Genomic DNA, 20,906 nt, shown 5'->3' on the forward strand with positions numbered 1-20,906 from the left:
AGAGAGATGAAGGCAAAGAGGAGGTAAGTTGGAAAGGACCAAATATGTACTAAGAAATAGCAGGCAAAAAAAAAAGATAGGAATAAAATACAGAGTTGTGGGTAGACCATAGCATTTTTTTTTTAATTAAAACATAGCTAGAATTTATTTAGGCTGTAATAGCATGTCATCTTTAATGGACATAATTAACGAAATACTTTTTATCTATACAAAAATATTCCCTTTCCTGACATGTACAGATGCTTTCTTCCTTCTTCCATGCCATGGTTATCTATATATCAAAATATATTTTTTATGAAGTTCACTTTCACAGTTGTGCTATCTATGAGAAACTATTCTGTGCTAAACTCCTTTAAGGTCATCCAGCTAGAGCTATGAATTAATGTCACATATATTCCTTACACATGTCTAAATAGAAGTGAAGATGATTGAATGGTATTCCCCAACTGATTAGTATAACTGTACATATGCTGAAAGGCAAGAGTGGAAAATTTCCTGCTTACCCTGTGAGGTATTAAAAAGCATCTATTTCTTAGATACTCCCACATTTGATTATTTCAAAAGGCAAGGCATTTCCCATAATTGGCAAATTAACCATAGCATTTATTTTTATTGTTCATTTTCAAAACCATGAATTTATTTCAGCTTCTATTCCTAAAGAAGCTGTACTATACAAAAGATGCTAAAGACAAAATAATCCACAGAACAGAAGACTTTAAAAAAAACCCTAAAAAGAGAAACTATTTAATGAACTATAAAATTCATTATTAGAGGAGTTCTGAAAATTATGGTTAAGATATCATTGAGAAAGGCAGAAACCTAGAGTTCAATTGGCTGTAGCAATAGCAATAGCAATAGCAATAGCAGTGGACTTATATACCGCTTCATAGGCCTTTCAGGCCTCTCTAAGCGGTTTACAGAGAGTCAGCATATTGCCCCCAACAATCTGGGTCCTCATTTTACCCACCTCGGAAGGATGGAAGGCTGAGTCAACCCTGAGCCGGTGAGATTTGAACCGCTGACCTGCTGATCTAGCAGTAGCCTGCAGTGCTGCATTTAACCACTGCATTTAAGCTCTTAGCCAGTCAATTAATGAAGAAATCAAACCCATAAAATAGATCCTTTCATGGTCATTCTTTCATTCATAGAAATAAGTAGCTAACAGTTTTCATCAGTCTCGAAATCCAAATATGTTCTATTTTAATTACACAAAGGAAGGATTTTAAGGGCAGTCAGGTCTGAATTAGGGAAAAGCAGTAACTATCTAGAGAATCAGCCTTGAAAGTGCTTGGATAATATCTTTAAATCTACTTAAAAGTCAACATAAATAGTACACACACTATGAATAGTTGGCAATGTTGGGATGACTTGTGTGTTTATTATTAAATGATCTGCAAATTTATCATGATCAGTCAGCCAATAACAATTATAAACTTTTTTTTTAATATAGAAGGGATGGGTGAATATAGGAAGGTTATCAGGAGAAAACTATTTGGTCAAGTGTCAATCCCAAGACATGTATCCACAAGAGATTTAAAAGGGACATATGTCCCCTAATCCTTCAATGTCTCTTTTTCCATATATCAGAAAAATCTTTGAAATAATTTTGAATTCATATTTGTTTTTATTTTTCTCCTTCAGGTACCTTATAGTTGCATATTGTTGCTCTCAAAACAAACCAGTGATTTTCTGTAATCCAGAGAACAGCTTTTCAATATGAAAAACCAATTCAGTCGATTGATTTATTGAATATCAATTCAATACGGAGGGATAAATTTAAATACTACATTAAAGATTTGGATTATGGTGGCTCATCAAGACAGCTATAGGTTACTATTTCTGTTTTTCCTTACAGATTTTTTTCTCATTCAAGGCAATTCTAAATTGGTAACATCTTTATCTCTCCGAGGTGGCACAGTGGTTAAATGCAGCACTGCAGGCTACTTCAGCTGACTGCAGTTCAGCAGTTCGGCTGTTCAAATCCCACCAGGCTCAAGGTTGATTCAGCCTTCCATCCTTCCGAAGTGGGTAAAATGAGGACCCGGATTGTTGTTGGGGGCGATATGCTGACTCTGTAAACCGCTTAGAGAGGGCTGAAAGCCCTATGAAGCGGTATATAAGTCTAACTATTGCTATTGCTATCTTAATGCCCTCAGTTTTTAGTAATTTGGCTTTTGTTAACAACATTTCAAAATATTACATCAAACTTGCTCTCTAATATGGACATCCTTCCTATTTTCTCTTGTATCTGATACTTAAGGCTGTTTCATCATTGGAAGAATCCTTCTTTCCCTATGAAAAATACTAAAAGAAAATGAATCAGAATAGTGTTTTCTTACAAAAAAAATCTTAAAACACAAAATATGAAGGTAGAGGTCATTCAAAAATAGATGTGCAAGGTTTAATTTTCAACCAATTTATAATCTAGTTAAGTCTCAGCTTCTCCATTCCTTGATTATAAAACTTATTAGCACTATATCTTGAATAGATGATGGCTTTAATATAATTTTCTTGAGTGTTATAACTTATTAATACTGCACCCTGGAAGTGTCAAGACACTGCCTGATCTTCCTATCTGGAGAGACATAGGAAACAGTTAGTTAATATGCAAAGTAGTCTTTCCAACTAGTCACCTTAGTTGCACAAAATAGAATTCCACATGTCGCCTTAGTTGCACAAAATAGAATTCCACATGCTCAAGGTCAAAATGGGCTCTGGTTATCCTTGTGGAATTTTAAACAAAATGTGCCATAACTTACCAATATTATATTCTTACCACCAGCAAGAATGCTTCATATGGCATGGATGCAACTAAGGACAGTCAATTTATTACTTTTGTAACTTAATATAATGATTGACTGAGTTGTGATGGGTATTAGACATCAAAGTAATAGGAAACATTGACTCAAGGTTGACTCAGCCTTCCATCCTTCCGAGGTGGGTGAAATGAGGACCCAGACTGTGGGGGCGATATGCTGACTCTGTAAACCGCTTAGAGAGGGCTGAAAGTCCTGTGAAGCGGTATATAAGTCTAACTGCTATTGCTATTGCTATTAGAGAAACATTAATTGTGGATAGCTGTCATTTTCACCAGTTCTCAAGAATGCTGTTAGGAAGAAACCAATGAAGTTTCCAATATTATTTGATTTTTTAAAATGAACTGAAAATAATGGATTCTGAAGTAAAGGTACTACAGTTACTTAGAATTCACTAATCTTGTCTCTTACCCTTTTAATAAATTTTATCAAGGAAGATTCAACAATAATCTTGTTTTAGTTGCATTCGGATAGCAACAGCCTTTTAGACAAAGTAAATGCAGTGAATAGATGCAAGTTATATAAAAAAGACAAAAGACAAAGCAAATAGATAAATTGGTAGAGATTGATAGAAAGTTTAGGGAAGAGTTGGAACTTGATGGATATACTTTAAGACTGTAAATGCTGGTAGAAAAAGTAGACAATAATTGGTCTTTTCAAAGGAAAGAATGAAAGAAATGATTATTGTTTTAAAAAAAATTAAGGAGGAAAGTGAATAGATTGAGAGGAAACGTTAAGTTTAATGGTTGGATGTAGTTGAGAAACTCAACAAAACATGGTAATTTGAAGAAGAAAAATTGGTATATGCATCTAGTGAAGCAATGGTGACTTAAAAAGATATTTAGAGGTACTATGAATGATATTGTTGTAATCTAAACCTACTTTTCCTTTTTCTTTCCTACTTTTAATTTCTTTTGCTATTTCTTATTTTTTTTCCCTTCTTGTATAACCTTGTTTAACATTCAGAACTATACAGGGAACGTGGCAATTATTTTGATAATATTACAACTGTGGTCTGAAGCAGCTGATATTCCATGCCAAATGAAATTTCTCTGTAAATTATTATTCCTTTTAGGAACAAGCAAGAAACACACAGCTTTTCTCACATTGCATCCTACGCTTGCCCTTTGTACTTACATAACAGCCTTTATTTTTCATCCACAGACAATATTATATTTCTTTTCCATTCGGGGCCAAAAATAACCTTTTTTAAAAAATATTGGTCAGTTACCTAAACAACCCTAATAATTGCAATGGAATATTTTTTTCAACTTGTTGGAGAAAGCACCAGCTTAACAACAAAGGAGCAATTAGTTTGTCATTAAACATGAGACTATTTGGTTAGCAACCATGTCCTATTTTAAGTGTATTTGTAAGTGTCAGCTTTTTAGAAGATTCTAGCAAGTAGAAGAGATTAAGATCCTAAGAGCAGTTTAATTCCTCCTATGCAAACTTATTTTCCTTTTTAAAATTATTTTTAATGAAAGTACTTTTGCAGAACAAAACATGTAAAGAAAAAAAAGAAAAGTGCTGAGAAAAGAACAAAGAAATAAAAAAAAATGAGAAAAAATGAGACAAGACATGAAAAATATAAAGAAATGACCTCCAATCTTTACAGCAATAATAAATACATTTGAATTTTATGCTCTCTCTCTCTAAGGTTATATCATAACTCCCTTTGTTCCATTACATAAATTTATTTTCAAATTTTATTTTTAGAAAAAATATTGGCTGAAAACACAAAAGACAAAAGAAACTGTTCTATTACCTTGATAACGCTTTCTCCAGGCCTCATGTCTGTATAGATCTTCACATTATATGATATGTTTGAGAAGGTTGGAGAATTATCATTTGCATCAAGTACAAAAATATTGACTGTGACTGGAAAACTTTCTTGTACCCCATCGGAAGCTGTAATCTTCAGAATAAGGAGACACGAAGAAATAGTTGTGTTATAATGCATATAAGAAGTTCTGTTTCTTGTTATTACTAAATTGCTAACTCACTAGTTTGAACACTTAAGAAACCAATTCCTTTGAAGCTAGCTCTAAGCATATATTTCAAATGCGTAGAATACATTTCACACATAATTGCATCTAAAAAAAAAATCATTGGCATTTAACAAACTTATTTGAAACTAAAATTATTTTATGATGTTCTTTATAGATCCCATTATGGATGGTGTATGCTTAATTCCCATTTCCAATGACTCATTTTAGATCTTATTGATTTTAATAGCATTAAGGTTGTTCTCATTTAGCCTGGAATTAAAATATATATTTTTGGTTCATATTCAATTGAATTTACAAAATTATCATCTATAGGGATCCATGGGTAGTTTTAGATTAGCATAATTTTTCCCGTCTAATGTGTAAAAAAAGTATCTTTGCAGAAAAAATAATTCTAACAAATTTCGAATGATTAATTATCTTGTAGATAAAATATTCTAAAGTGAGGATCAACATTTTGTTACTTTTTTAATCCAAGGAAAATACTTCCATTATATTTTTCCCCTCCAAAGACTGCAGTAACAGATTTGTATATACTTTTTATTACTGTCATTAACCAGCAAATTAAATAGATTTTTCCTAAAAAAATAAAACAAAGATCATAGCAAGTTACAACATTAGAAAACACAAACATTATCTGGAAATAACAGCCAGGTACCAAAAGTCTAGAATCTTTTCAAGACATTGATAAAAGGGCACATATATATTTATTTATTTATTCGCTTGTTTGTATCCCACCTTTATTGTTTATACATAACTCAAGGACACGAACATATCCATCTATCTTCTCCTACAACCAAATCCCCTATGAGGTGGGTTGGGCTGAGAGTAACTTAAAAGTGACCTAGCTGATATTCACGTCTAAGGCAGGACTTGAACTCACAATCTCCCGCTTTCTTGTTTTCTAGATCAAACTGGCAGGAACAAAACCTACATAAGAGGTTTTAATAACAATTAACAATTCTTTCCAACATTGACAATTTAAAATAAAATGCTGATAATTAAAGTAAAACAACTTTAAACATAAAGTATATCACATAAGTAAGTACAAACCCCTCACATAAATATTTAAGTACAGTATATCTTCCCAGCAGTTTGGACATTAATGGCTGTGTGTTATTTTGAGGGAACAGCACATTTACACTGTTATACAAACTGTATACTCACAACTTTACATTGTAGCCAAGTGTCATTTCTCCAGTGTTGACACATGAAAAGGTATCCTTAAATGTTTACAAAGTGTGAGGGGGGGGGTGTACTCACTTATGTGATAGACTGGTAGTTATCAGGAAAGGTCATTTCAATGAGTTCAATGGATCAGGGAGATTTGAAGAAGCCTTGTTTATAAATCAATTATAAATGATGCAATTTTTGTGGTCATGCAATTATCATTTGGGCACGTTGCAACTGAAGTAAATGTGATTGCTATTTGTGTAGGCTGGCGACTCCCCGGGGGAGGGCCTTCTCTGTAGCTGCTCCGGCCCTATGGAATGATCTCCCCGTGGAGATCCGGACCCTTACTACCCTTCCGGCCTTCCGCAAAGCGATTAAGACCTGGCTGTTCCGGCAGGCCTGGGGCTGTTGATTTATCCAGCCCCATTCTAAGCTATATGAATGTTGTGCAATTTTAATGTCTGTTCTTTTTTAATTTTTATATGTCCCCCCTCCCCGTTTTTATGTGTAAGCCGCCTTGAGTCTCTCGAGAGTGGGCGGCATACAAATCCTAATAAACCGTAAACCGTAAACTTCCCAATCAGCTTGTGACAAGAAGAATTAATGGAGAATGCAGAAACAAAAACGTACAAGTCGCGATTATGCGATGCTTCTCTTAACAACAGCAGTGAAAATGACTAAGAGGAACGTGTTGACATAAATCCATTGTGGTCACATGATTTTCAGATCCCAATTGTGGTCACTAAGGGAGGACTACCTTTACTGGTGAGTTGTTGTACCTTATTCAAGAGGCAAAGCTCTCGTATTAGAAAAAACTGACTGCAGTTGAGTGAACTTTTTCTTTGCCCTTAATCCTAGTCGCCAACCATTTGTAATCAAAAGGTTTTGTTTCCTGCAAAATATTTGGTGATTATGATAGATCGCTTCAAACGGAACACAAATATAATTTCAGAATGACTGTATCATGTAGGAATCTTGAGAAATATGAAATTAACTGATAATGATTATAATGCAGCATAAAGTTCTGACACACTGCATGAGTTCAACGGGGTTAAAAGTGTTTTGCTGCTGATTTTCACTTGCATTCAGTGTTGAATGCATCTTACTGCAGTGTCCAGCAATAGTCATCCAGCACCTCAGAGGATTTTGTCTTCTGCAATTTGGAAATGGAAAAAATTAACAACTATAAGGAGGAGCCCAGGGGGAAGTCTCTATTCTCCTTATCTTATTCTATTCTTTGTGGATAAGAAACATTTTTGATGGCTATTGACAGCTAGTTGTGGGATTGCATTGTGGTCTGGAGAGAGCTGTTTACCAGGGAGTAAATTTTACTACGATGTAAAAAGGACCATGTAAGTGAGAGGATGTAAAAGACAAGACCCGGACAACTCTTTGTTCCTATAATATGTATAATTTGCATTAAAAAATAAAAAAACCTTAAATGGGAAAAAAGGGAAACAAAATGGAATTTGATAAAATACAATTTAAAATGTATTTGGAATAAAATACGATTTAAAATGGAATTGGAATAAAATACAGTCTAAAATGAATTAAGATATAGATAAAATATGATAAAATTATATTTTGGTATCACCCCTGCAATCTACCCACATATGCAGATCTCAACTGAACCGTTTTGTTTAAGTACTGTGCTGTGTTAAATGTTACTTTCCGTTCTGGCCACACATAAGGTAAGTTGTTTTGATATGGGGATCCCGATGGGTCATATAGACCAAGGTACCTGTCTCTCACCCACTTATACAAGCAACAATCAAATAGGATGTGAGCCAGGTCTTTTACCTATGCTGCTCTGCAAATGCAGAGACGCTCATTGAAGGGTATAGAATGGAATCTCTCATATCTGACCATTGTGTCAAGCTGTTTGAATCTCACTTGCGTAAATATCTCCCTAAGATGTTTTGGCAGTTGTAATTTTGAGAGACCGCCTGCTGCCAATTACCTCCCACAGACCCATTAGATCTCACAGGGTTGGCCTCCTCCGGGTGCCATCTACCAGCCAATGCCACCTGGCTATTACCCGGGGGAGGGCCTTCTCTGTGGCAGCTCCAGCCCTCTGGAATGAACTCCCCGCAGGGATTCGGAGCCTCACTTCTCTCCAGGCCTTCCGAAAAGCCGTCAAAACCTGGCTTTGCCGGCAGGCCTGGGGGTGATGAGTTCCCTCCCCTCTCGACATGTATGGCTGTGCGACTGTTGTCTACTTTTATTATTTGTATTTTGTCTTTTATGTTCCCCTTTTTTTCCCCCTTGAATTGTTCGCCGCCCCGAGTCCTCCCGGAGAAGGGCAGCATACAAATAATAAAATACAAAATACAAATACAAATAGCTTTCTACTTGAAAAGTATGCTTGTATTTACTCAGCCATTTCAAGTTACCCACCTTAGTAAGGATAGCTATATCATTTTGTGCTTCTATAACCTTAATTCTTTGGGCAGCTCTTTTTTTGAGTTGTTCTCCTGTTATGCAAGAGACTGGAAGGCCACAGCTTCTTTCAAAATTTGTTAGTTTGGCGATCCGGGAGATTTGTGATTGTAATTTTATTCGCTCTGGTAGACATAACTTGGAGAGCCTATCCGTCTCCATTTCATTGACTTTGCACCAGTACGCTCTAATTTTGGATAATGCATGAATTGTATGAATTCCAAATTCATCTCTAACTGCTGCAGCAGATGTTCTTGGCTCTACACCCAAAATTCAACTCAAGTGTCCTGACTGTGTTTGTTCTAGGACTGAGATTAAGATTTAAGATTTAGTTTATTTGTATGCCGCCCTTCTCCGGGAGGGACTCAGGGCGGCGAACAACTCAGAAAGGGAAAGGGGATACAAACACAATACATGTAATTAAAATACACAAGAGTCATACAGCCATACAAGTTGAGAGGGGAGGGGAACTCATCAACCCCAGGCCTGCCGGCACAGCCAGGTTTTGTCGGCTTTCCGGAAGGCCTGGAGAGAGGTGAGGGTCCGGATCTCCGCGGGGAGTTCATTCCAAAGGGCCGGAGCTGCTACAGAGAAGGCCCTCCCCCGGGTGGTAGCCAGATGGCATTGGCTGTTCTTGGCTCTACACCCAAAATTCATCTCAAGTGTTCTGTCTGTGTTTGTTCTAGGACTGTGGTTGAGTATAGACCCCAAACTTCTGCTCCATACAAGAGCATAGGTGTAACCTTAGCTTTACAAACCTTAATTAATGGGGCTAGGAAGCCTGGTAATTATGGTTCTTTAGCTTAACCAGAGAGTTTTGTTTGTTTTAACTTTACTTAAGAGTGTTGCTATTTAATATGTGGTGCAAGGTCTGATCATTTTATTGTTTTATGTTCCACAGCTTGTTCAATTCTATGAAATGAATTGAACTTGAGAGACCACCTGCTGCCAATTACCTCCACCAGACTGATTAGATCCCACAGATTAGGCCTCCTCCGAATTCCATCCGCCGGCCAGTGTCGACTGGCGACTACCCGGAGGAAAGCCTTCTCTGTGGCTGCTCCGACCCTCTGGAACGAACTCCCCATGGAGATTCGAACCCTCACCACCCTCCAGGCCTTCCGCAAAGCCCTTAAAATCTGTCTGTTCCAACAAGCCTGGGACTAAGAGCTGTTGCCCCCGTCTCGAATGGTATGACTGTTGTGTTTCTTTAAATTATGCATTGTTATGTGTGTTTTTTTAAAATTTTTGTCTGTATCCCCCTTCCCTGGTTTGAGTTGTGAGCCGCCATGAGTCCCCTTCGGGGGAAAAGGGCGGCATATAAATATAATAAACGAAACGAGATGAAACGAAATTCTAACAGTTTTCTAAAGATCTCTGCCAAGTTAAATTTCAATTGCCTAGCTTTTGCAATAGTTGAAAAGATTACCAGTGCCATTCCGACAAAACTCTTAAAATCCCCTTCACTTACCAAAAATGTGTATAGCTGCTGAAATTCTCTGTCAACTGGCTGAAGTAAGGTGAGGTAACGGGCTATTCCAGTCTGAGTCACAGTGAAAAACGTATTGTAATCATTTAGAAACAGGTGGAGCAGTGGGTCCTTTGTCTTCAAAGTAAAAACAAGATGATAATTACATTCTCAAAGGGATAATAACAGTACGCACACAGACACAGACACACACACATACATCAAGACTAGCTGGACTAACAATGACATTCAGGAGAAAATTGTAATCAACATAAATTGCTGGAATAGCAATTTCTCTCTTGAATTGGAGGGAGATATTGGAAAACAATACCCCATTCCCAGTTCACTGCTTTTAACCAAAATATGAGCAACAAACCTTTATTATTTTCCTTGGTAACTAAGACTCTGATCATAGCAGGTTTAGGACAATTTGGTAAGTAACAATTATCTCTACAACAAACTTAAAAAGCAAGGGGAGGTTGAGAAGCGTAGCCATCTTCTAGAGGAGCAAAAACATCAGACCAGGCCTATTTGATTTATTGACAATATATTCACTACAAAAGCCAATTGTGAAGAACCTGAATTTAAATACAACAATGGAAAAAAAGGATAATTTTTGTTTCAAAACCACCAGCCTTTATTGAAGGTCTTGAGAAACCTGCCAGCATGGTTAATGCAGTTGGAAAGCTCAGTAGCTTTGAAATTTTGGCAATTAGATTGGAGCTGTGGATTTTGCAATATAGAACAAAAGATCGGGATGTTAATTTTTATGGCTATGAATGATCTTTAAAAAAAAAACAGAAAAGGGACCATATCATCTGGAGATACAGAGTACATGAATGACAGTGATGGATCCCTCCAGTTTAATTCATATGATTTTCTTGCATGTGAACAATCGCTACGGAATTGTTAAAAATATTGGGAAAAAATCAGCCTGACAAATTGCCTCCAGTAGAGCATAGCTTGACAATCCATACTTTAACATTATAATCAAAGATGATGAAACTCAAAACAATTAAAAATAAGCAAGTCAGACACCCTGCAGAAATAGTACATTTTTTTCTCTCTACATTCCTGAATTTCATTCTTGACCTGATTTGTTCCAATTTTGTACAGAATAGTTAACTCTGCACCTCTGAATAAGTAAGAAAGACCCTGTGCGCCACAGAAATAGCAAGGGACAGTACTCCTGAAATAGTATTTTCCCAGATAAAGGATACTGTGCTAAGAGAAAAACACTGGGCTTCAAGGCAGTACAGAGAAATAAAGGACTGATTTAATACCATCAATTTTCAGACTAAGAGCCATAATATTGAGACTTCCCCTTCTCAAAAATATTGCCGAGATGGCGCTGTGGTTAAATGCAGCACTGCAGGCTACTTCAGCTGACTGCAGTTCTGCAGTTCGGCTGTTCAAATCTCACCAGCTCAGGGTTGACTCAGCCTTCCATCCTTCCGAGGTGGGTAAAATGAGAACCCTGATTGTTGTTGGGGGCAATATGCTGACTCTGTAAACTGCTTAGAGAGGGCTGAAAGCCCTATGAAGCGGTATATAAGTCTAACTGCTATTGCTATTGCTATTGCAATGATTTTATTTCTCTCTCTCTCCATGTAAGCATACTTAATAATGGAATATTTTTTACAATATTATTGTGAAGCTGTTTAGCATGTCAGCTCATCTGTTGATTAATTGGAAACTCGAGGTTTTTGAACGATCTAAAAGGAAATACAGCTAATCCTTGACTTACAAACATCCATTTAGCAACCATTCGAAGTCACAATGGCACTGAAGAGAGTGACTTATAACCAGTCCTCACACTTAGAACTATCGAAGCTTCCAATGAGGTCATGTGATCAAAATTGAGGTGGTGTGGCAAGTGACATGTATTTAGGATGGTTGCAGCATCCTAGATCACAAACGTGATTGCCATTTGTGATCGACCCAGCAAGCTTCCAACAAGCAAAGCCAACAGAGCTGGATGTACGTAACGACTGCATGATTTTCTGAACAACTCCAGTGATTTGCCTGGCAGGAAAGGTAGCAAAATTAGGTGCAACTCGCTTAACAACTGCCTTGCTTAGCAATAGAAATTGTGGTCCCAATTGTGGGTCATAAGTCAAGGACCACCTGTGATAGTGACTGCTATTAGATCTGAGCTGTGAAAACCTTTTACTATCACCATAAAGGCAGCAAATACATATATAACACTTTCTTTGTTGCATAGTAGTAATCTGTGTTTTTACAGGGCAGGATTAGTAGCCCTAGTAAGGACAGGCGTACAGTATACTTCAGGGGTGTAACCACACCACTGCAATCATGTGGAAGGAACCAGCAATCAAAGAAAGAACTACATTCTATATATATTGAACTCCCTCCCCCCTCCATTGGCTCTCTCTTACACATTAATCTTGAGCTCAAGCAGTATTACAGAAAAGACTGCTATATATAAACTGAAAGTAGAAGAGACGCTAAAAAGAGTACAGTATTTAAAAAAAACCACCTAATTAAAATATAGTTTCAGTTGAAAAAAAGGTGTGGTGATTCCTGCATTTTGGCCAAATATATGTTTGCCTGTAGCTTAGAAACACAGACACAAAGAATAATCAAGAAAAATATTCACTTATTCTTCTACCATTAGTTATAGAGGTAGATTTTACTGCATTAAGTGGTTCTTGCTCATAAGCATATTAGGTACCGTATATTTAAAGAAAGAATACATTTTTTTTGTTTAAATTTTTAATTTCTGCTTAATTTTTCTTGATGGATGGATAGCCATAGAAATGTATTTAGTAAAATAATAAATAAGCATTAATATGGCAAGTTGTAATCAGCTAGTTTGTATTCGTATAGGAAAATGAAAGCTTTCACTTTTCATTTTTGAAAGTAGAGAACAAATTATTGTTTCGAACCTTGAAGATAGTAGTAGAAAGGTAGCAAATGAGTAGAGTATCAAATCTAGTCTTAGCTTTGAAACCAAATGATGAAATTTGCTCTAACAATGAGTAGTTTTCAAAGGAAGCACAAAGAATTGTGATAGTTTCAAACACTATTGTATAAAATGTAAAAGAAAATGATTTTTTAAAAAAAACTTCAAGAGGTAAAAGGTAAAATTAACACAGCAAAAAGAAGGCACACTTAAGATACCTACAGGAATGGCACCTGATGGAATCTAAAAAGCAAAAATAAACAAATAAATAGAATAAGCAGAAGCACTTGCCTCTATGTAATACATACTAGCTAGCAAAATAATCTATTGAAATAAGGAAAAAAAAGCTGGGTGATCAACATTCATTATGATAACTTTTAGACATCAGGGTAAAAAGATTATAACTAGCTAGAAATGAGCTATTATATCAAATGCTAAATTTCTCTTAATAGAATCCATTATTAGAATTATTAATAATATTATATACAATTATATATATGTGTGTGTGTGTGTGTGTGTGTGTTTGTGTGTGTGTGTGTGTTTGTGTTCAGCACAAATAAAAAAACACAAATATAACAAAGGCAACAGTAAAAATGTTGGGTTTCTGTCGTGATGGACTCTTGTGACGAGCCGATTGACAGATGATGGAAGCAGTTAGCTTCCTCCCATAATTGGGGCTTACCAGGGGTTGTAAAAAATCTAATAGATACCTTTCACCCTGGCTTCGCTGATAACGGATAAGAGCCTGTGGCCTAATGGCTAAGATTTCTGCCTAGTATGTAATATAGCCCAGGTTCAAATCCCAGTAAGGGTATGGCTAGCTGATGAGAGCTAAATAGCTTGAAATAGATCTATACTAGTCTCCCTTTATTTATTTATCAGCACAAATAAAAAAACACAAATATAACAAAGGCAACAGTAAAAATATTGGGTTTCTGTCGTGATGGACTCTTGTGATGAGCCGATTGACAGATGATGGAAGCAGTTAGCTTCCTCCCATAATTGGGGCTTACCAGGGGTTGTAAAAAAATCTAATATATAGATTTTATATATATATAAAATCTAACAATATTATTCTAATATTATATTATTAAAATATTAATTCTTTATTCTTTATAGCTTTCCATTATATGAATGAAGGACAGGGACCTATATGATTTTGTTTTTCTGCTAAAAGTGCTGCTTGCCCATTGGATTATTTGTCTGAATTTTAATTTACAACCAAATGCTACTTTGCAGATGGCTGAAAGAAAGGAAAAAAAACTCTTTTAAAAAAATAGTGGTGTATTACATCATTTCCCCTTATATTATGTATCAGGCATTTCATTGTTTTTCATTATATTGGGCCTTTATTCTGAAGCCAACTGAGATGAGTTAAAGATGACTGTGGACTTTCCATTATGAATGTGGGCTGATATTCATTGCATAAGTCTCACACATGATCTTCCTTCCTAGCTTGTGAGTGGTACTTGTTTTTAATGAGTTAGATCTCATACACTTTGTAAAGAAATCAGCATGTGCTGTATAACAGAGACTTGCTGGATTAGTTAATGTGCTTGAAGAGGCTATATAGCATTTAGCACACACCAATTCAGATTTTTGAGCAAGGTAAGATTTACAAATAATCCACTTTTCTCAAGCCCAGACTGTGATTCCTTTGTCATTGTTAAATTTCAGCACTGGAATCCAATGTCAATAGTATTGAATTTGCAAATTGAATTGATTCCCCAAAGGAAACTGGAAATTCTGAATTGATTTTCTGAATAAACATGAATTGTGATGTTGCATAAGATTGATTATTCAAATAGGATTAATGAGTTATGTGGATTGGAGAAGCTCTGCATTGCCATAAGCATGCACATTCTTTAAAAAAAGAGGGACCAATTTAACATACGATTGAAGGAACAAAGGGTCTATGTAAGAGGTGGGTTCCTACCAGTTTGCACCTATTCGGTAGAACCGGTTCGTCAAATCTACCGAACCGGTTAGAAGAGGTTCCACCAGTGGACCCGGAAAGCAGGCCACACCTACAGAAGAGGGTCAAAAAAATTTGAAACCCACCACTGGTCCTTGGATATGATTACTCTACACTATCATGCTCCTATTTATAAAACTCAGTGCCTCTGTGAAAGGTAAGGATGACTACTGCGTTTGTGGTGCAATCAGAACATTGCGTTGAAGTTGAAGTTGTTTTAACGCAAACCAAAGATGCCTTTTGAAAAACAAGTTTACATCCTATTCTTATGCATGCCAGTGCTGTGTGTGAGGTAATTTAAGGTGGTTCTGACAAGTGTCGTCGGCATCTTCATATCCGGTCACATGGGCGGCAAGCCACTCCCATCCGGTCACATGGGTGGTAAGCCACTCCCACAAAGGAGGCCACACCCACAGAGTAGGTTCGAACAATTTTTGAAACCCACCACTGGTCTATGTGTGTGTGTTTTGACAGAGGTAAGGGATATAAAAATCTCTAGGTTATATTGCTGAGAACCCACGGGGAAATTTTGATGCATTTGTATTGCTGAATGGATCTGCTGTCTGGGTTATACACTTATTTTTGCTTGTTCATTGTTGCTTTATTCTGACACTACGAGCTTCCCAGAGTTTATTGGACTTGGGCAGTGCCTAAGTAGAATAGAATCAATAAATACATTTAATGCGGAGATACATGTTAATCTAAAAAGATATGCGCAAAGCAAAAAGCGCAACCAGGACGATCTGCAGATCAGTTAAGGATTAAAACACGAGAAGGGTAGCTTTTCTCATTACTGAAAGATAAGATGTATCATATTTACCAATGGGAAGAGGAGTTCTCTCCCCACCCCGATAATTACCTGAGACTTAAAGAGGTAATCCTGCGTAGCTAAGGAGAATAAAATACACTGTGGTCTGTTGAAAGGCATCAGCATTTTTGAAGATTAGCTGTGCATGCTGAATTTTAACATTTTTTTTCCTTAACTCCTAAACTTGGTTTCCCTTAATTTTTTTTCCCCCTTCTCTCCTCTGTTATCTCTTCTTCCCCTTCCCCCCCTTCTTCTTCTAGTGTAATTACTCCTCTTCTTACCTCTTTTATTGTTCCCCCCCATCTTTTTTTGCTGTTTCTGACGAAAGAAAGAAAGGGAACGCAGCCGTGTGCGATGATATATTTCTGTGGTTTTTGGTGTGAAAGTGGTTCTCACGTGTGAGTCAGAATGGTTAGAGTACAGACTGGGTAAACAATTCTATAAACGGGATCAACAGAGTATCTTATGTGACTTGTGGCTTCCTGACAGGCAGGTATGTGAGTCTGTGTGACATGGACATATTTATTGCTGGGGGAAAAAAAAATATTTTCGCAATCTTGACGCGATAAAAAACTTGTAATTAGCTATATTTTATCCTATCTCCCATTTAGGAAAGAATAATCGTAAATAAAGGTTTATCTTTTGGGAGGGTAAATATGTCTATTTCATAACTTTTAAAAGTATAGAAAGTTATTATCCTCAGAATATACGCATGTGTGAAGTCATGTTCTATTTTTAATTCAAGCAGAATTTGAACTTTATTTCCTCAGAGTGGAAACATTTCATTTTTTTTTCCTTTGAATATTAAAAAGATAACATTGGATGGAGTTACCAAAAAAATGTCTTAGGTCTTTCTTCTTTCCGTTAGGCCTTTCATTCTGCATGAGTTTGTTTAGTGGCTTGAGTGAGGCCACTGAATGAGGCCAAATTATAACTAATTGGGGCCCATAATCCATATTATTTTGATTCCACAGTAAGCGAAAGCTACTTTAATTGCTGAAACCTCTAGGGAAAATTTAAAATGTTTGGAATACAATGTATTGTGTTTGGAAAACATCCTAGACACAAATGATTAACATGAAACATTTAATAGAAGGATAAATAGTTAATAACTGGTTCTCAAACTTGTGAAATATTCAGATGTTACTTTTTCTTCATGTTACATGCAGCATAGAGACCAAATAGAATCTAACATTTGTAATATCTGTTGCATATCCCCAAAAGCACAAATTGGTATCATCAAATACAAACCTCTTCAACATCATTATCTAAAGCTACGATCTGCAGTGGAGACGTCAAATTCTGGTTATCAGAAATAGTTGTACCGACAGGGGAAGACTCTGAAATAAAGCCTTCATATGTGGATTTGGTGAAGAAAGGTTTCTGATTGTTTTCATCTAAAACTTCAATATGCAGGTTAGCAAAGGCTGGGAGAGGATGGCCATTGTCTTGTTCAGCCTGCAAAAGCAAAAGGTTAATATGCTATAAATTCCTGCTGTCATTTTTTTAAACATTAATTGGTTTTAATTTTGTATTTTACAGCAGAGATATATTTTACTGACTTGTTGGTGTTTCTTTCTAACTGCAGCTGGATTATGTAGCAAAGCTAGATGCCGGTCATTCATCACATGTTGATGTGATGAGAAACCAAAATCAAGTCACAAATTATATAGACTTTTGAAAGTCTCTCATTAACTCATAAAAATAAACATTACACCCAGGACAGTCTTATTAAAACTACACTACGGATGTATCACAAAACTACATGGTTCATTAGGAAATAGGTAGGTAATTCGGTACACAGGTGAAGGTTTTCTCTGGGGTAGTCTGAGGAATTGACAATTTTTTAAAAAAGATAAGATAAAAAGTCTACTAACTCTTTTGAACTTCGGCATTGAAAAAAACTGCAGAGAATACAATCAATAGCGAATAAAACAAAACAGATCATAGGACGAATCAGTTCGGAGTTATGACTTAATGCATGAGTGATCAGGCTCAAAATGTCCTATTTTGGACAGATTACGCAAAGAATTGTCTCGCTTTAGAAATCTATAAGACTGGGAAAAATGAACCAGAAAGAAGAGGATGTTTCAGTTACAGTGATTATGCATGCACCATTGGAAGACCTGAAGGGCAACCAGGCCCGAGGAGAGAAAGGTGTAGCTGGTACATTGTTCTGGGGCCCATGGAGCTCCATGGTAGTGGATCTGGCTATTCGAGAGACCGCCTTCTGCCAATTACCTCCCTGTGTCCCATCAGATCGCATAGAGTTGGCCTCCTCCGTATTCCATCCGCCAGTCAGTGCCGACTGGCGACTACTCGGAGGAGAGCCTTCTCTGTTGCGGCTCCGACACTATGGAACAATCTCCCCGTGGAGATTCGTACCCTCACCACCGTCCAGGCCTTCCGCACAGCCCTCAAGAACTGGCTAGCCTGTCAGGCCTGGGGATAATCTTATTTTTCCCCCTCCCGAATGCTGAGTGAATGTTGAGTTTTACTGTCTAATTTACTTTGTGCACATTTCTTTTTGGTATTGTCCTACACTCCCCTTCCTTTTTTGATTGTAAGCCGCCCTGAGTCCCCTCAGGGAAAAGGGCGGCCTATAAATAAATAAATCTACAATCTAAATCTACAAAGGGGCCCCATGAAGGGGAATTTTTTTAAAAAACATTTTCAAAACCAAATTTTTAAAAAGAAAAACAACATTGGATATATACTTCATACTTTGTGTGTATAGCAAAGCTGCCTTGCAGCCTTGTTTGACATAACCTTTATTAAACTGTACTGCAGGCCACTTCAGCTGACTGCTAAGCTGCAGTTCGGCGGTTCAAATCTCACCGGCTCAAGGTTGACTCAGCCTTCCATCCTTCCGAGGTGGGTAAAATGAGGACCCAGACTGTGGGGGCGATATGCTGACTCTGTAAACCGCTTAGAGAGGGCTGAAAACCCCATGAAGCAGTATATAAGTCTAACTGCTATTGCTATTATTTATGTAATTTATTGAATTTTAATTTCATTACTTATTAATTTAAGTTTTCAAGTTTAGCTTCATTTCATTTATGAATATATTTTATATTTCATTTCAGTTTATGAATGGTTATGAAATGACGTCTCAAAAAGAATCATTTTTTCCTCCATGTCTAGGTGAGGGGGCCCATACTAATCTTGTTTTAGCACTTAACAATACTCTTGGCGGCCGTGAGGACAACATTGGAAAGAGATCTTTCAGGAAAAAAATCTGTGTGGTCACCAATAATCAACCACATTAGGTTACACATTTTTTGTTTTAAGTGTTATATGCTTATATCCAAAACTTATGCAAAAATCACTATATTCATTACAAATTCTGATTTTTTTGACAAGTTACAAAATTTCAAAAGATGTTTAAAAATCTTTTTAAGCACTTAGAGAAAACAGCTATTTTCTATTTAATGTAGGCTTAAGGAATTAGGAAAACATACCTTTTACCCAGGAACAAAAACTACCGTATTTTTCAGAGTATAAGACACACCTTTTTCCCTCAAAAAAGAGGCTGAAAATCTGGGTGCATCTTATACACTGAATGTAACATTTTTTGCCTCCCGAAACCCCGCTCCCTTCACCAAAATGGCCATGCATACCTTTATGGAGGCTTTCAGAGAGCTCTTGGGAGCTGGGGAGGGCAGAAATGAGCAAAAAGCAGCACGTTTTTACTCAATTTTATCCCTCCCCAGCCCCTAGGAGCACTCTATAAGCTTCCTAAAGGCTATCCATGCCCTTTTTTAATGAAAAAGGGGCCCGTTTTTGTGAAAAACAGGCCATTTTTTGCTCATCCCCCCCCAGGAGCATTCTGCAAGCCCCCTTAAAGCTATTCAGGGCTTGTGCAGGGGGGCGAAATGGGCCCATTTTCTCAAAAAAACAAAAACAAAAAAAAACCACGGGCTGTTTGCAGAGTGCAAAAAACATTTTTTTTTAATTTGCCTCTTCAAAACCTTAGTGCGTTTTATACTCCGGTGCGTCTTATACTCCGAAAAATACAGGTAATTGATATTTGTTATGCAGTGTAATTTGATGGCACATATACTTCATCAATCAATTGGATAGATTTGTGTGGATGAATACGAATATTTAAACTTTTTAAAGCTGTTGTAATTTAAAAGTTCTCATTCCATTAATTACAAGTGTATTTTTTTAAAAACAAACAATTTGGGAATAAAGCTTATCAGAAGTCAGACAAAACTAAGCATTTCTAAACAAGGGAATTATGCATGTGTTCAGCTTTTAGTAAACAAACTGATATTTTTTTTCCTGGAAAAGAGTTTTCAAAAAGCAATAAAAGCCAGTGGCTTTGTTCTTTTAAGCCAGCAATTTTTTTTTCCTGGCAGAAAAGGAACACCATTCCCTTTGATAATACAAGTACAGATATAAAAGATGCAATTACAGCAAAAGTCCAGAGCTTTAGATGACCTATTATTCTGCTTTTTGCTTCAAAGTGAATGAATAAATCTATTCAGAAGGGATCAGTGTAAAAATTAGAATTTACAAAGAAGATTCTGAATATGAATAGTTGGTCCTCCTGCATTTTTTCAAGGTAACATACGTCTCAGTTCTATAAATGAGGTATTAATAAAATATACAGTATATTATTGAGGGGCTTTGGAATTGGAAACTTCTCCTCAATTTTGAAACTACTCAATAGAGCACAGGTAGCAATAGCATTTCGGCTTATAAATCACCCTATAACACTGCACATCATTCTCCGTGACCCGTCAAAACCGCGTTCCACAAAAGCGCGGTTGACGAAATCGCGTATGTGACGTCATCACAGCGCGACGAAAAAGATCGAAAAATTGAAATAAAAATTAAATTACAGCAAGCCGATTCACATAAAGGTAAGCATTAGGTTAAGGGTTAGGGTTAGGGTTAGGGTTAGGTTAAGGGTTAGGGTTAGGTTTAGAGCGTTAGCGTTACGTTTAGCGTTAGGTTAAGGGTTAGCGTTAGGTTTTTCATTAGGTTAAGGGTTAGGTTTAGGGTTAGGTTAAGGGTTAGGTTTAGGGTTAGGTTTAGGGTTAGGTTTGGGGGGGTTAGGGGAAGGTTTTCACTTTATTTTTACATTTTTCGATCTTTTTCGTCACGCTGTGATGACGTCACATACGCGCTTTTGTCGACCGCGCTTTTGTCGTCCGCGGTTTTGTGGTGGAACCATCATTCTCTGGGTGAATTACAATGTAAGCATTAATTGCAGCCAGCAAAACCCTGTTCCACAAATAATATAAATATTCTGGAGCTGTTTAAAGTCACTTGGCAATTTTT

The 20,906-nt window shown here is 36.7% G+C and overlaps 1 protein-coding gene across 1 annotated transcript in view; it reads right to left on the reverse strand.

The window, feature by feature from the left end:
- The window catches only part of PCDH15 (protocadherin related 15), an 810,754-nt gene that overhangs the window by 238,042 nt on the left and 551,806 nt on the right, over positions 1-20,906 (reverse strand). The window contains exons 15-17 of the mRNA XM_087701782.1: positions 16,866-17,072; positions 9,909-10,043; positions 4,585-4,734 (exon numbers count right to left, since the gene is read on the reverse strand). Coding sequence (XP_087557908.1) covers positions 4,585-4,734; positions 9,909-10,043; positions 16,866-17,072 — 492 coding nt within the window. The remainder of the gene's footprint in view (positions 1-4,584; positions 4,735-9,908; positions 10,044-16,865; positions 17,073-20,906) is intronic.

Source organism: Thamnophis sirtalis, unplaced genomic scaffold (genome assembly GCF_051295495.1).
Source record: "Thamnophis sirtalis isolate CommonGarterSnake01/CBP01778 unplaced genomic scaffold, rThaSir2_p1.2 scaffold_15, whole genome shotgun sequence".
NCBI lineage: Eukaryota > Metazoa > Chordata > Lepidosauria > Squamata > Natricidae > Thamnophis > Thamnophis sirtalis.